The sequence below is a fragment of the Ptychodera flava genome, chromosome 5, assembly GCF_041260155.1.
Source record: "Ptychodera flava strain L36383 chromosome 5, AS_Pfla_20210202, whole genome shotgun sequence".
Taxonomy (NCBI): domain Eukaryota; kingdom Metazoa; phylum Hemichordata; class Enteropneusta; family Ptychoderidae; genus Ptychodera; species Ptychodera flava.
The window spans coordinates 453,196-467,747 of NC_091932.1; the positions used below are offsets into that span (position 1 = coordinate 453,196).

Below are 14,552 nucleotides of genomic sequence, written 5' to 3' on the forward strand. Positions count from 1 at the left end.
CACAGAAATTATAGGGATATATAAACTTGCAAGACTGACAGGTTCACCAGATATTCCTGAATTTGTTGTTTCATGCACTTCATTATTCATCGACATTCATTAGAAATTCATCATAATACTTCATGAGTTATTTATGAATTTTCATGAATACATCGAATTCATCAAAATTTCATAAAAATGTTGTTTTACGCACTTGATAGTTCATTGAAATTCATTATAAGGTTCATCATGTGTAATGCCTGAATTTTTAGCTCCCATAGCCATATGTATATATGGCAATGGAAGCTATTCTTATAGGCTAGGGAAATGTCTGTATGTCTGTATGTCTGTCCGTCAACATCAAAAACTCCAAAACCGCTGCACATTTCATCTTGATATTTGGTGTGTACATGGATGATGGGCTGTAGATGAGATTTTGTTCAAATGAAGTTGTCATTGCCAAAAATATGCAAATTAAGTGAAAAAATGTAAAAACAGTCAAAATTGAAAATCTCAATAACCACTGAGCAGATTACATAAAAAATTAGCATGTAAGTACTTTGGGCTGACCTGAAATAATTGTGCTTTTTTTGATTTTTTGATATTGTTGAAAATATACAAATTAGTGCCAAAAAAGGCGTTTTTGGTAAAAAATCTTCTTCTTCATGAACCGCTGGTCAGACAGCTTTGATATTTGGTATACAGGTCCCTAGGGATAACCCAAATTGGATTTGTTCAAATTGTGATGAAATATGCAAATCTGTATTTTTAAGGAATTTTTTTGTCATTTTTGGTCAAAAATTTATTTCATCAAAACCGCTCGTCTGACAGCTTTGATATTTGGTATACAGGTCCCTAGGGATAACCCAATTTGGATTTGTTCAAATTGTGATGAAATATGCAAATCTGTATTTTTAAGGAATTTTTTTGTCATTTTTGGTCAAAAATTTATTTCATCAAAACCGCTCGTCTGACAGCTTTGATATTTGGTATACAGGTCCCTAGGGATAACCCAATTTAGATTGTTCAAATTGTGATGAAATATGCAAATCTGTATTTTTAAGGAATTTTTTTGTCATTTTTGGTCAAAAATTTATTTCATCAAAACCGCTCGTCTGCAGTTTTGATATTTGGTATACAGGTTCCTACAGATAAACTAAATATGATATATTGAATATATGATGAAATCTGCAATTTTGTATTTTTGGTGCAATTTTTGACATTTTTGGTCAAAAAATGTGTTTCTCAAAAAACTACTTGTCTGATGCCTTTGATATTTGGTATACAGGTTCCTGGGGGTTCTCCTAGTGTGATATAGTGACATTTGATGAAATCTTCAATTTTTGTATTTTTGGGTCAATTTTGCCATTTTTGGTCAAAATATTTGTTTCTCAAAAGTACTCATGTGATAGCTTTGATATTTGTATACATTTTTATACATAATTATGATGAACTCATCAATTTCGTATATTTGCAGCTAATGTTGCCATTTTAGGTCAGGCCATCCTGAAATGAGCTATCAAAGATCTCAACCATCTTCATCAATACATATGTCACAAAAAGTTGCTCTCTACATAACACAGCAGAGCTCTGTCGACTATTGGGTCGCTTGTTTTTTTCAAAACCGCTGGTCAGACAGCTTTAATATTTGGTTAACAGGTCCCTAGGATGACCTTAGTGAGATGATTTCATACAGTCAGGAAATACTTAATTTTGTATCCATGTCTATAGTAGCTTCAGGGACATTGCCCTATGTTTAAGATAATGTTGTGATTCAGTAAGCATTTGAAATGGTAAACTGTATTTGGTGTTGAAATGCGGTAAAAAATAATGAGAAAACATAGCTGAGGTGATTTTAGCAGGTTTGGTTTCCAACAAATATATTCAAAGTTTTTTCAATGTTAAAGAGTGATGGAGGGGGGGGGGGGGGGTCCTGGCAGATTTTGAAAAAAATCCAAACAAATGTCAATAAAAAAATCAGCCACAGAAGGTTTGTCAAAAAGAAAAGGTGGGATAGTGGGAAAAAAAGAATGTACAGTGTATCGGATAAAAAAGATGTTCCTCATCAATCTTCCAGACAACCCCCTTTTATCAAATGGTACACCCCCTTTTATCAAATGGTACACCCTGATGTATTTTTGTGTGCCATTAAACATGCAGTGTATTTTAGTTAAGATGTCAATCAAGTTAGGTAAGGATTTGAAAGGAATAGTCAAGTTCACCACAGTTTAACTTTATCTCTTGTGTCATCATCCTTGTGTAATTGGTTAAGTTTGTAAGTTGCTCCAGATGTGGATATACCAGCTGTTCTGGAAGAAAACAATGTTTACTTTTCCCTATAGGGTTTCTGAGTTAATGATTGCATGTTGAAATCTCTCCATGTATCTGGTGCATGGGCAAAATGTAAATATTTGTTGCATGTTATGTATTTCAGTCTATGTCAAATATTGTAAATGAAAAATCAAGAACAGTTTGCTGTGTGCTTGTACAAGATAACATGTATGTCAATTAAATTATATAAAATAATTAAATATTAAATATTAAATTAAATTATGTCAATTAAATATTAAAACTGCCTTGCAGTTTGATTGTCTTAAAAATTATCACAGAAGTAGAAAATGAAAAGAAACTAATCAAATTGCTGTAACATATTCACCCTCAGTGTCTGTAGGCCTATACTTAACTATTTTATCATTACATTCAGCTTTTTGTTATATCTTTATCACTCTCCATGGGCCAAGGCACACTTGGGGTCAATGTCATCACTCTGTGCCAGTCTGTTAATGTCAGTCTGTCTGTATTTAGGCCCATGTTTCATACAATTGGTGGTTTGTTTTGATAACTATATTTGGTATATAGGGATAACCTAGCAATACAATTTTTTCGACAAAATGTGACATGACTTCGATGACCTTTGACCTCAAATATACATATTTGTCCATAACTCAGTAACCACAAGTGCTACACCCTTCATGTATAGTATGATGGGACACCTTGTGATGCCACATATTGTACCTCATTAATTATGTGCATATCTAATTTTGAGCAAGCCAATAGAGCCAGAGGTCTGATTTTTGATATATAGGGATAACTATAGGAGAGAATTTTTTTTTGACAAATGTAATGTGACCTCGGTGACCTTTGACCTCAAAATACATATTTGTCCATAACTCAGTAACCACAAGTGCTACACCCTTCATATCCGGTATGATTGGACACCTTATGATGCCACATATTGTAGCTCATTAATTATGCACATATCTCATTCTGAGCAAGCCAATAGAGCTGGATGTCTGATTTTTGGTATATAGGGATAACTATAGAAGAGAAATTGTTTGACCAAATGTCATGTTACCTTGATGACCTTTACCTAAAATATATGTTTATGTCAATAAATAAGTAACTACAAGTGCTATGTCCTTTGTATTTAGTAGGATGGGAGACCTTATGACAACACATGCTTTACCTCATTAATTTTGCACACATCTAATTCTGGGCAAGTGAATAGAGCTAGAGGTCTGATTTTTTGGCATATAGGGATTAATTAGCAATATAATTTTTTTTTCAAAATGTCATGTAACCTCAATGACCTTTGACCTTGATTATACATATATATGCTTATCTCAGTAGCCACAAGTTCTATACCCTCCAATTTTGATAGGATATTAGACCTTAAGATGTCACATCTTGTACCTCATTTATTATGTGCATATGTATTTCTTGGCTGGCCAATACTGCTAGAGGTCTGATCTTTTTTCCTGATTTAGAACCATAACTTAGACATGCCTCATGTGTTTCAAATTGGGAACAACGACATAGACCTATTTGCCCACAGATCTCAACATATACACTCCAGTGATACTTCTTAATGACCACATTTCCCTGCCCCATCAAGACTAATACTCCTATTACAAGTGGGGACTGTCATTGTCAATGACTTGTTTAGTTAATGGTTGTATCACAGTATACGATATTTCTAATTCTGTATTTTTTCCATTTTATATTCTGAATAAATACATTAAACATATTTCACTGTCTCCAGTACATTACATTTAAGTATTTTCACTTCATGCACTTTATCCCTTTCACACATGTTCAAATATCTGACCAGAGAACAAACACTAAATAGTCCAGGATGGGAGCTACAGTGTCATTGACGCTATTTTTTATGAACACATCTAGTCCGTGATTTATTCATGAAATCTCATTGTGATATTTTCTTGAACTTATTAAATTCATCAAAAGTCTTGAAATGTTCATCAATAATGACATTAATGGTTCAACAAATTGCAAGACTGACAGGTTCACCAGATATTCATGATCTTTTTGTTTCATGCACTTCGTTATTCATTAAACATTCATGAAAAATTCATCATTATACTTCATGTGCTATTTATGAATTTTCAAGAATAAATCAAATTCATCAAAATCTTATAAAACTTTTGCTGCATGCACTTGATAGTTCATTAAAATTCATCATAAGTTCATCTTTATGTGTGATGAATTTTTTATGAACACATCTAGTTCATGATTTATTCATTAAATTTCACTCTTGACCTTTGATTAGTTTAATAAGTTCATGAAAAATTCATAATGAAATTTCATGAATAAACCATGAACTTATTAAATTCATCAAAGGTCTGGAAATATCAATAATGAGATGAATGTTTCATGATTTTTTAATGTACTGAAGAGCAATTCACAAAATGTGCATCAAAGGTTCATGCACATATTTTCTTATTCATCAATGTTCATCAAATGTTCATGCACAGGAGTTTTGTGGTACAGGCCAAAATAATACATGAACTGACGGGTGAATTTTTAGCTCCGCTGTCAGCGACGCGGAGCTTATCAAATAGGTTGATTATCCGTCGTTGTCCGGCGTCCGTCGTCCGTCGTCGTCCGTCAACAATTGCCTTCTCCTCTGAAACCACAAGTCCAATTGCTTTGAAATTTTATATGCAGTTCACTTGGGGTGACCTCACTTCAGTTTGTTCAAATCATGGTGAAATTTGCATATTTGTATTTTTGGGGCATTTTTTGGTGTTTTTGGTAAAAAAATCTTCTTCTCTGAAACCGCTTGTCCGATTGCTTTGAAATTTGATATGCAGTTTGCTTAGGGTGACTGAAACCAGATTTGTAAAAATGGTGGTGAAATTTGCATATTTGTATTTGAAAGGCAATTTTTGTCATTTTTGGTAAAAAAATCTTTAAAAATCTTATTCTTCAAAACTACTGGTCAGATAGCTTTTATATTTGGTACATATGTCCCTAGGGATGATCTATTTCAGATTTGTTCAAATTGTGCAGAAATATGCAAATTTGCATTTTTAAGGCAATTTTTGCCATTTTTGGTCAAAAAATGTATTTCTCAAAAAGTACTGGTCTGATAGTTTTGAAATTTGGTATACAGGTTTCTATAGACAAACTAAGTAATATATATTGAATTTCTGATGAAATCTGTAATTTTGTATTTTTGGGGCAGTTTTTGCCATTTTTGGTCAAAAAATGTGTATTTCCAAAACTACTCATCTGATAGCTTTGAAATTTAGTATACAGGTTCCTACAGATGAACTAAATGATATTTGTGGAAATAATGATGAAATCTGCAATTTTGTAATTTTGGGGCAATTTTTGCCATTTTTGGTCAAAAAATGTGTTTCTCAAAAAGTACTGGTCTAACAGCTTTGAAATTTGGTACACAGGTTTCTACAGATAAGCTACGTAATATATTCTGAATTTCTGATGAAATCTGTAATTTTGTATTTTTTGGGCAATTTTTGCCATTTTTGGACAAAAAATGTGTATTTCCAAAACTACTTATCTGATAGCTTTGAAATTTGGTATACAGGTTTCCATAGATGAACTAAATGATATTTATTGAAATAATGATGACATCTGCAATTTTGAATTTTAGGGCAATTTTTCTCATTTTTGGTCAAAAAATTTTAGCCACTTTTTTCTGGCCACTGCATTGAGTTATCAAAGATTTCCACCTTCTTCATCAACATGTGTCAAAAATAGTTATTCTGTACATAAACACAGCGGAGCTATATCGGCCGCTAGGTCGCTTGTTTATGAATTACGATGAATAGTTCATGAATGTTCATAAAGTCATGAATTTTTCTTCGCCGGGGTTTACACTGATGAACATGGCATAATGACTGCAGCTACAGAGGCACCACCTAGTACCTATGGATGACATGCATACATTCAAAGTAACAGAGCTTTCAAAATATGAAAAACGGGGACAGATTTTCTGGCATCTAAAACTTGTGCAAATACATAATATTAATGACTATATATTAATTTAAATAATCATCAACCACTGACTAAACACACACAAAGGGAGTTACGATTTGTGTCACAATATACTTGAAAATGTTATGTTGTGTAATAAAGATCGATTAATTGAATAACATTCATAGGCTGGTTGACCAAAATGACACACTTTGTTGAGACAATGAAGAAAGTTCAATGTTACAAGCATTCATGACCCATGATGTACTGTGTTATTCACTGGATCTTTTGAAAATGCGTATCAAAATATGAGTGACGTTCATTGTCAAAAAAACTAAATTTAAGGAATTTTTCATTTTCTTTTGTCTATGATGAAATCATTCATCATTTCTATCCCCATCATTTCTTTCCCCTAAAAATCAATTATTGAGCACCAGAAGTGCTTGTTGAAAATGGGCGGGCTCAGCATTACATAATTTGTGCTTACTAATATTTTTTCAACTGAATTCGTAAATTTACTAACAATTTCGAAAGGCCATGCAGGGAGAGCACAGAGGGGAGAATGAATTGCGTTCCTCATGGGTTTCAAGTATGGCAAAAATACAAATTTTTGAGTGGATTTATGATTTTTTAAAAGCCAATTCGTAAAATTACGGGCGAAAATTTCAGCTTCCAATTTCATTGGTGCAATCAATTGTGCAAGAAACCCCAGTCTGTAAGCATTTCACACATGTAAAGGAGCCATATGAGACCCCCCTAGTCTCAGCCACGATAGAAAATTGCCATTGTTTGGTAACATCAAATTTGATTGGATAGGAGTGGATTTCTAGAAGTATTTTGGCAAATAGAAAATGCCCAAACAAAATTGCTATACCTCTGTGAGTTTATCATGGCTGTCAAGCATCAGGACATAAGGATCGGCTGGTCATTTTCTGTTCGAATTTTCCAAACGTAGACAGACTATAACTGTGTATAGCAAGTAAGACGAGAGATGAAAGAAAGAAGATAGCTTAGAAAACAAGATAACAGACACAAAGAAGCCCTGAGAAGATTGACAAAGTCCTTGAACTGAACATAAAGGTCAGTACACATATTAGTAGCACTTGTATTCATACTGTACAGTGTACATGTCAGCAGCGAGATGCGAGATGACTTTGAAAATCAAGCGGCTCAAATAGGTCACTCATCAAAGGTATCTGAGACATTTAGTGAACTATGTAATGAGACTGTAACGTGAACACCATTTTTGAACTAACACAACTACCGAGAGGTATTTCATGAGATTCAAGTGACACTATGGCAAGTGCATTGTAAATCAGAGTATGAGAGTGTAGCAATAGGAACACGAAATTATTTTTGGGCCGGGGACTGGCAAAGTCAATCAAAATTGTATTTATAATTTGTGCCATAATTTGGCCATGTCAGTGAATTTACATGAAAATTCTGCAGTCATTTATATTTCGTAATAGTAAATACAGTATTTTTGGCTTGGCATATCTACTTTAATATCACTGTTTATGGCCACTGTAAATGTTCACTTATTACTACCGAATGTTCGTAAGAGTGGGGGACAAGACTGGCACTTTCTATAACTAATAATTTTAATGAGTTTGCTAATTCATCTTTACAAGCTTTGCATTTGTATTTCTATGTCTCATATTTTCAAGACTGTTGAATTGATAAAGTTTATTTTGACATGCCATGTCTACTTTTCATGTTATATTGTTTGCTAAAATCAGATTTAATTTCTCTTTCAGATAACTCTTCTGTGGCATTAGCATGACAGAGAACGACATGTCATGATGTATGAATGGTGAAAAAGGGGAGAAGTTATATAGGTTGCTACTCTGTCACAAAAGACAACAGTTAGTGTTGAAATGTGCCCAAATCAAGAAGAGTGGCAACTGCTGCTTGCTTCAGCTAGAGACAGTGCACATTTGAAGATTTGTCTGAAATTTGTGAAAGGTCTGTTTGAACCTGAGATTTGATCAAAGGATGACAATAAAGGTGTTATTACATGAAGTATTAATTTGTGTTTGTACCATCATTCAGTGTAGTCCATACAAAATAGAAGTTGCTTTTTTGCTTGTACAATGTTTCACTTTGTAAATTCCCAGTTTACTAACAAATTTTGAAATTGACTTAAACTTTTGAGACTAAATTGTAAATTTACTAAGAATTTTCAGAAGCCAGAGGAAACACAGGCATACCAGTGCAATGGGCGACCAGAAAGTCCATTGAAATCAAGCAGGTTGTTTTTACATGAACATTGCTGTTTGGTGTGTTGATTTGTGACACACTGTTCTAACATGTTTCAACACCCAAAGAAACATTTGCAACTTTATAGTCAATGTGACATATTAATCACAATATTAAAATTTTGTATCGGAATATCACAAAACATATTGTGATCATCACGGTCCAGCCGTTATGAGTAAGCATGTGAACTTGGCTGGGCAGATCAAGTTTCTCAAAAAATCAATTCAGTGTCATGGACAAGCTAAAGTGATGTCTTTCATAAATATGTCCATTCAATATCCAAAGGAAGTCAAGGCTATCAATGACACGAAATTTTGTTTGAAATTATATTTTCTTCGTAAACTTAGTTCTTTGATGCAGTGTGGTTGCCTGGCAATCCATCATCACAGCAGATGTAGTGCATACAATAGAGTCCACATTGTCCTGTCATGCGTGCATGTTTTCCTAGTATAATTCAATCGGGTCAGAATTTTGTAGCAAGGAACGTACAAAATATTGCAGATCAATTAAGTTTGGCGGACATGTGAAAACAAAATTTTTTTTTCCTTCATGTACGAGATGGCACATTTACCAAGCTAGATTCTCACTGCTAACAAAACAATAGGTTTTATTAGTTTCACATTTCAACCCTTTCTGTGCATCTTTCTCAGCAACATTCTTAAAACCTCTCTCCTCGCATCCCTGCCGCTTAATGCACTGAGGAGCACAGTGTCATCATTGACGCTATTTTTGGTCCACAGGGACATGTATCAGTGTTAAGGTTTTTTAACAAAATGTCACATGACCAGCACATCCTCTACCTCATTGATTATGCACATATCTAATTCTGGGCAAGCCAATAGAGCTGGAGGTCTGATTTTTGGTATATAGGGATAAATATTAAAAAGAATTTTTTTCACAAAATGTCACATGACCTTGATGACCCTTCACCCCAAATATACATATTTGTCCTCAGTAACCGCAAGTGCTACACCGTTCATATTTGGTATGATGGGAGACCTTATGACGCAGCATCCTGTACCTTATTAATTATGCACATATCTAATTCTGAGTAAGCCAACAGAGCTAGAGGTCTGATTTTTGGTATGTAGGGATAACTATAGGATACAATTTTTTTCACAAAATGTCACGTGACCTCGATGACCTTTGACCTCAAATATTCATATTTGTCAATAACTAAGTAACCACAAGTGCTACACCCTTCATATTTTGTATGATGGGAGACCTTATGACGACACATCCTGAACCTCATTAATTATGCACATATCTAATTCTGGGCCAGCTGATAGAGCTTGAGGTCTGATTTTTGGTATATAGGGATAACTACGGAAAACAATTTTTTTTTCTCAAAATGTCATGTGACCTTGATGACCTTTGACCTCAAATATACATATTTGTCCATAACTCAGTAACCACAAGGGCTTCACCCTTAATATTTGGTATGATGGGAGACATTATGACGGCACATCCTGTACCTCATTAAATATGCACATATCTAATTATGGGCAAGCGAACAGAGCTGGAGGTCTGATTTTTGGTATATAGGGATTACTATGAGATACAATTTTTTTGACAAATGTCACGTGACCTCAATGACCTGTGACCTCAAATATACATATCTGTCCATAACTCAGTAACCACAAGGGCTACACCCTTCATATTTGGTATGATGGGAGACCTTATGACGCCACATCCTGAACCTCATTAATTATGCACATATCTAATTCTGGGCCAGCTGATAGAGCTTGAGGTCTGATTTTTGGTATATAGGGATAACTACAGAAAAGTTGATCCAGAAAACAAAGCTGAGGTAAATTTTTTCATTGCGAACCAATTTTTGCAACTTTTGCATGTAAGACACACAAGAACTGATGAGAAATTTGGATCCAGGATAATTCCATATGTCGTAATCCCCCCCACAGTGGAAGGCATTTCACTATATGTAACTGATTAAAGCGCTGTTTACATTCGAATGATAGCACTCATAGCATTAATTAAAACATCCCCAAAGTTGTAAATACATTTCCAACCAGCTGGTCTTATGTAAACATGGTTAACCAAGGGGTGGAACATTTGATATTCCGGAGGGGTAGGGGATAGAAAATTGATGAGGTAGCATTACTTTTTACCAGATCCCTTGTACATTTTTTACCATGTCTTTATTTTTTCCCCACTCTCCCACCTTTTCTTTTTGTCAAGCTTCTCTGGCTAATTTTTTTGTTGACATTTGCATATTTATGTAGGGTCTGCTTGTCCCATTGCTATAGAAGTCGATATGCATGTTCCTAAAGATGACCTCCAATACCTAAGTTGCAGACCTTATTTGCTTTTGTAATTCTTGTTTTTCTGGTTTAAATATTTCTTGAATTTACCAATTCAAACCGAATGTGAGCACACTGTCCTTGACGGTATTTTTTTATGTCTAGTGTGCACCCTTGTACCAAACACGAGACATTTTTATGAAATGACGAGTCAATGATCATTTGTGCTGTTAGCTGTGTTTTCACCCATTTTCGCATATGACTGTTGGCAATTTTTACATCCTCGATGTTTGACTTAGCTGGGTAAGCCGCCCGGAATGTGACAGTTATGACCCAAACAAGCCGCTGAAGCACTGTTCGTATGCTGTACAAGAACGAGACGTCCAGTCCATTACTGCTTAATGGGCGATCTGTCAGGTTGGCTTGTCACCGACTCATTCTCGGCCACTAAGCCCCATCTGTATCGCAGTATTTTTAATCACAGACCTAATTAATGAAGAGGACTATCCTCTCCGAGGACTTGTGATTAAAGTACCCATCAACAATTGGGACTGTGTCATTACCGATGACTTGTTAAATCAAAAGTATACATCTGTATGTCATAAAAAGTCCTTCTCATGCTACCCAAGTAGGGTATTGTTTGTTACAGATGCTGGCAGTATTAGAAATTGATGCTGTTAGAATATAATTAATGGATGTTGGTATCATCTACCTTGCTTTGAAAACACTGCTAGAACAGTGCCCTGAATGGCTTAATATGCATTTTTAGGGGCGCCATGACCACATTTGACTATCTATCATCATAGAATATAGAAATTTAATTACTCAATTTAACAAAAAAACAACCAAACAGCTGATGCATGGTATGGTATTAATTCTTGCTGCCTGCAGTGTACCGGTATAATGATTTATACCATAATAAAACAATATATTGATGTATATTTTTTGCCAATTTACTGAATGATATCATTGTATATATGACACATAAATAATGTTCATAAAACATTAAAAGTATTGAGAGATAAATGCTTTGTCACCTGTGACACATTCCTGAAGTGTAGCAATAATACCTTGGGCTGTCACTGCAGTTATTATTTTTCTCTGTTTAATAAAGGTCAGTCCACATCATTTTCAAATGGGTCATCCAGAACACATGTGTCTGCAAGGGGAAGTCAGCTAAGTACAGAATCCGCAGACCTTTTGTCTGGTATGTACGAATTCAAATATTTGTAGACTAGCTGACAAAATGTCAAGAAAATTATCCGATAGTTACACATATTGACTGGCCATGAGGGTAACAGCCTATGTTTGTTGCTTGGAGGCTTTAGAGTTATTCCAAAACAGACTGTTTCACAATCAGCCATAGACTGAGGGAAACCGACCGTGTTAGGGCAACTCCTAGGCCTGAGGGTAAAAAAACTTAATTATGCTCCATACCTGAATACTGCCAGTCAATATGTCTTTTGTAACACACCTCATCCTATTTTCTTGCCAAAGGATTGAGAAGTTCCTCAGCTATCATCACTTGTCTTGTTGCAGAAGACACTGCAATATTGTGCATGCATTCTAGAATGGCACTTTCAACCTTCCCTTGTCACAGATTTTCCTCAATGTTAACCGGAAAGTTTCAGAAAGTGGTGACTGATAAGTTGCCCTATGCGTGTATCAATGTCAAACTGATGCATACCAAGTGACTGTAAATTAGCAGATAATTTGGATGACTGTGTTACAAATTGAATTCTGAGGGAAATCAGTTGCTAAAAGGAATTAACCTTGTTAACAGTTTTGTGAGACATATTAAGGTGGCTGGAAAGGCTATTTTTGCACCAATTCTTTTCTCAGAGTTAATGTCAAGTTTCAAGTGTTAGAATCAAGATATTTAGTTCAAATTTTCAGGATAACTCCCTTAGTTAATATTTTCTCCAAAGAATATAAAAATAGTATATTTGCAGCCATGATTTTGAAATATGACACCAGTAAATATTAAAATTTAATTTTTCATATTTTTTTTACATATTTGAATTTAATAATAATTGGACAGTATTAATATTACCAAATTAGTTATAAATATGTTGACATTATTTATTGTAAGATTTGTACGGCAGGATTTGTAAATAAAATTTGTTTTTATGATTTTACATGGGTTTATGTATCAAAAAATTATTAAAAATTCTTTCAAATTTCAAAATGTGATTTTTCAAAAAGTACTTCAAATACAGGAAAATTGTGCCATACAAATCTTATCTGTAACCTTGTTAATAGGCTGTAAAAATTCCATGTCCATATCTCATTTCAAAGTTGGATTAAATTGGTATACAATTATGTAGGAAAAACTGTTATTCTGTCAAAAATGTTGAAAACAAGCCATATTTGCACCCCTCTTTTGAAGTCATAGAGCAGTTTTTTTTGGTTAATCTCACTTTTGACACCTCTTTGACACTCAAAGAATCTAAAAATGCATTTACAATAGCAGTCACTCACTCTGAATGCCAGCACCGCCTTGTCAAACTTTCCTGAAAAACAGCAAATAATGACTTTCCCTTTTCAAACATTTTATTAAAAGCTAGGGGACCTCTACCATAGTTAATACACTAAGGACTCCCCAACTTCTTCTTATTTGGTCAGTTTTTCAGAAGTTTCAACAGGCTATAACTCTGCAATGCCTTTGTGCCCAAATGTCTAGTTTTTTTTATTCCACAGAGAATGTTGACTACTTTTATATTTTAATAGTTTTGTTGAAATTTATAACTGACGCTCTAGCCTTTCCAACCACCTTAAAATGATGATAAAGCTCAGTTGATATTGTACATTGCAAAAAACATATGTATGATTCTTTGACTGAGCAAATGACATTTTACAGCTTAAGATAGGATGATAACTAAATCATCTCAAGTGGTTGGACATTACTTATACAAGCACATTTTAGATTGTCTAAATAGCAGTTGTTAACTGTTCTTTGAGTGGCACTGTGGATTTAATTAGTTCCCACGGACACCGTCCGAGGTTTGGTCATGTCCGTGCGTGCGTGTGTGCATGCGTGCGTGCGTCCATCCGTTCACGCAGATATCTCAGAGATGCAAGAAGCGATTTCATTCAAACTTGGTACAAGGATTACTTCATATGTCATACAGATGCACGTCGATGTGTTTTGTGATATGATCCAATATGGTCGCCAGGCGGCCATTTTATTACGATTTTTTCATGTACAGAGCCATAACTCAGACATGTTTCAACCGATTTTATTCAAAGTTGGTACAAGGATATTGACCAATGTCATAGATATGCACATCAATTTGTTTTGTGATACAATCCAATATGGCCGCTAGGCGGCCATTTTATTACGATTTTTTCATGTACAGAGCCATAATACTCTCAGGCATATCTCAACCGATTTTATTCAAAGTTGGTACAAGGACATTAACCTATGTCATACATATGTATGTCAATTTGTTTCATGATATGATCCAATATGGCTGCATGGCAGCCATTTTGTTACAATTTTTTCGTGTCCTTAGCCAAAACTTGGGTATGTCTCAACTAATCTTCCCTTACCAAAAACATAGCGCTATTTTTAGTAGGTGATAGCGCTATTTTACAGAGGTGACAAAGAGGTGACAAAGAGGTGAATGTTTTGTGTACAGAGCTTTATTTCCAACTAAAACAATGGATATCTGCTTGAAATCTACCTACACCTATTACAAAACTACAAGCGAACAGGTAGGTCTATCATAGGCGATAAGTAGTAATTTCAGCGAAATATTTATGAGATGCAAATTAAGTCATTTAAATATCTACGAAAATCTACTGCACACC

The 14,552-nt window shown here is 34.6% G+C and overlaps 1 protein-coding gene and 1 long non-coding RNA gene across 12 annotated transcripts in view; both read left to right on the forward strand.

The window, feature by feature from the left end:
• Window positions 1-14,552, forward strand: part of LOC139132396 (probable 3',5'-cyclic phosphodiesterase pde-5) — a 243,066-nt gene that overhangs the window by 33,822 nt on the left and 194,692 nt on the right. For 8 of the 11 annotated variants that reach the window (XR_011552272.1, XM_070698733.1, XM_070698724.1 and 5 more), the window contains exon 2: window positions 11,854-11,946. The exons of the other annotated variants lie outside the window; for them this stretch is intronic. Coding sequence is in view for 7 of the 8 variants with exons in the window: in XM_070698733.1 (XP_070554834.1) it covers window positions 11,854-11,946 (93 nt within the window). In the remaining variant the exon portion in view is untranslated. The remainder of the gene's footprint in view (window positions 1-11,853; window positions 11,947-14,552) is intronic. 11 annotated transcript variants of the gene reach the window in all.
• On the forward strand, window positions 6,469-8,244 carry LOC139132417 (uncharacterized). Its single transcript, XR_011552280.1, has 2 exons — window positions 6,469-7,299; window positions 7,977-8,244. It is a non-coding gene; the product is annotated as an uncharacterized lncRNA (long non-coding RNA).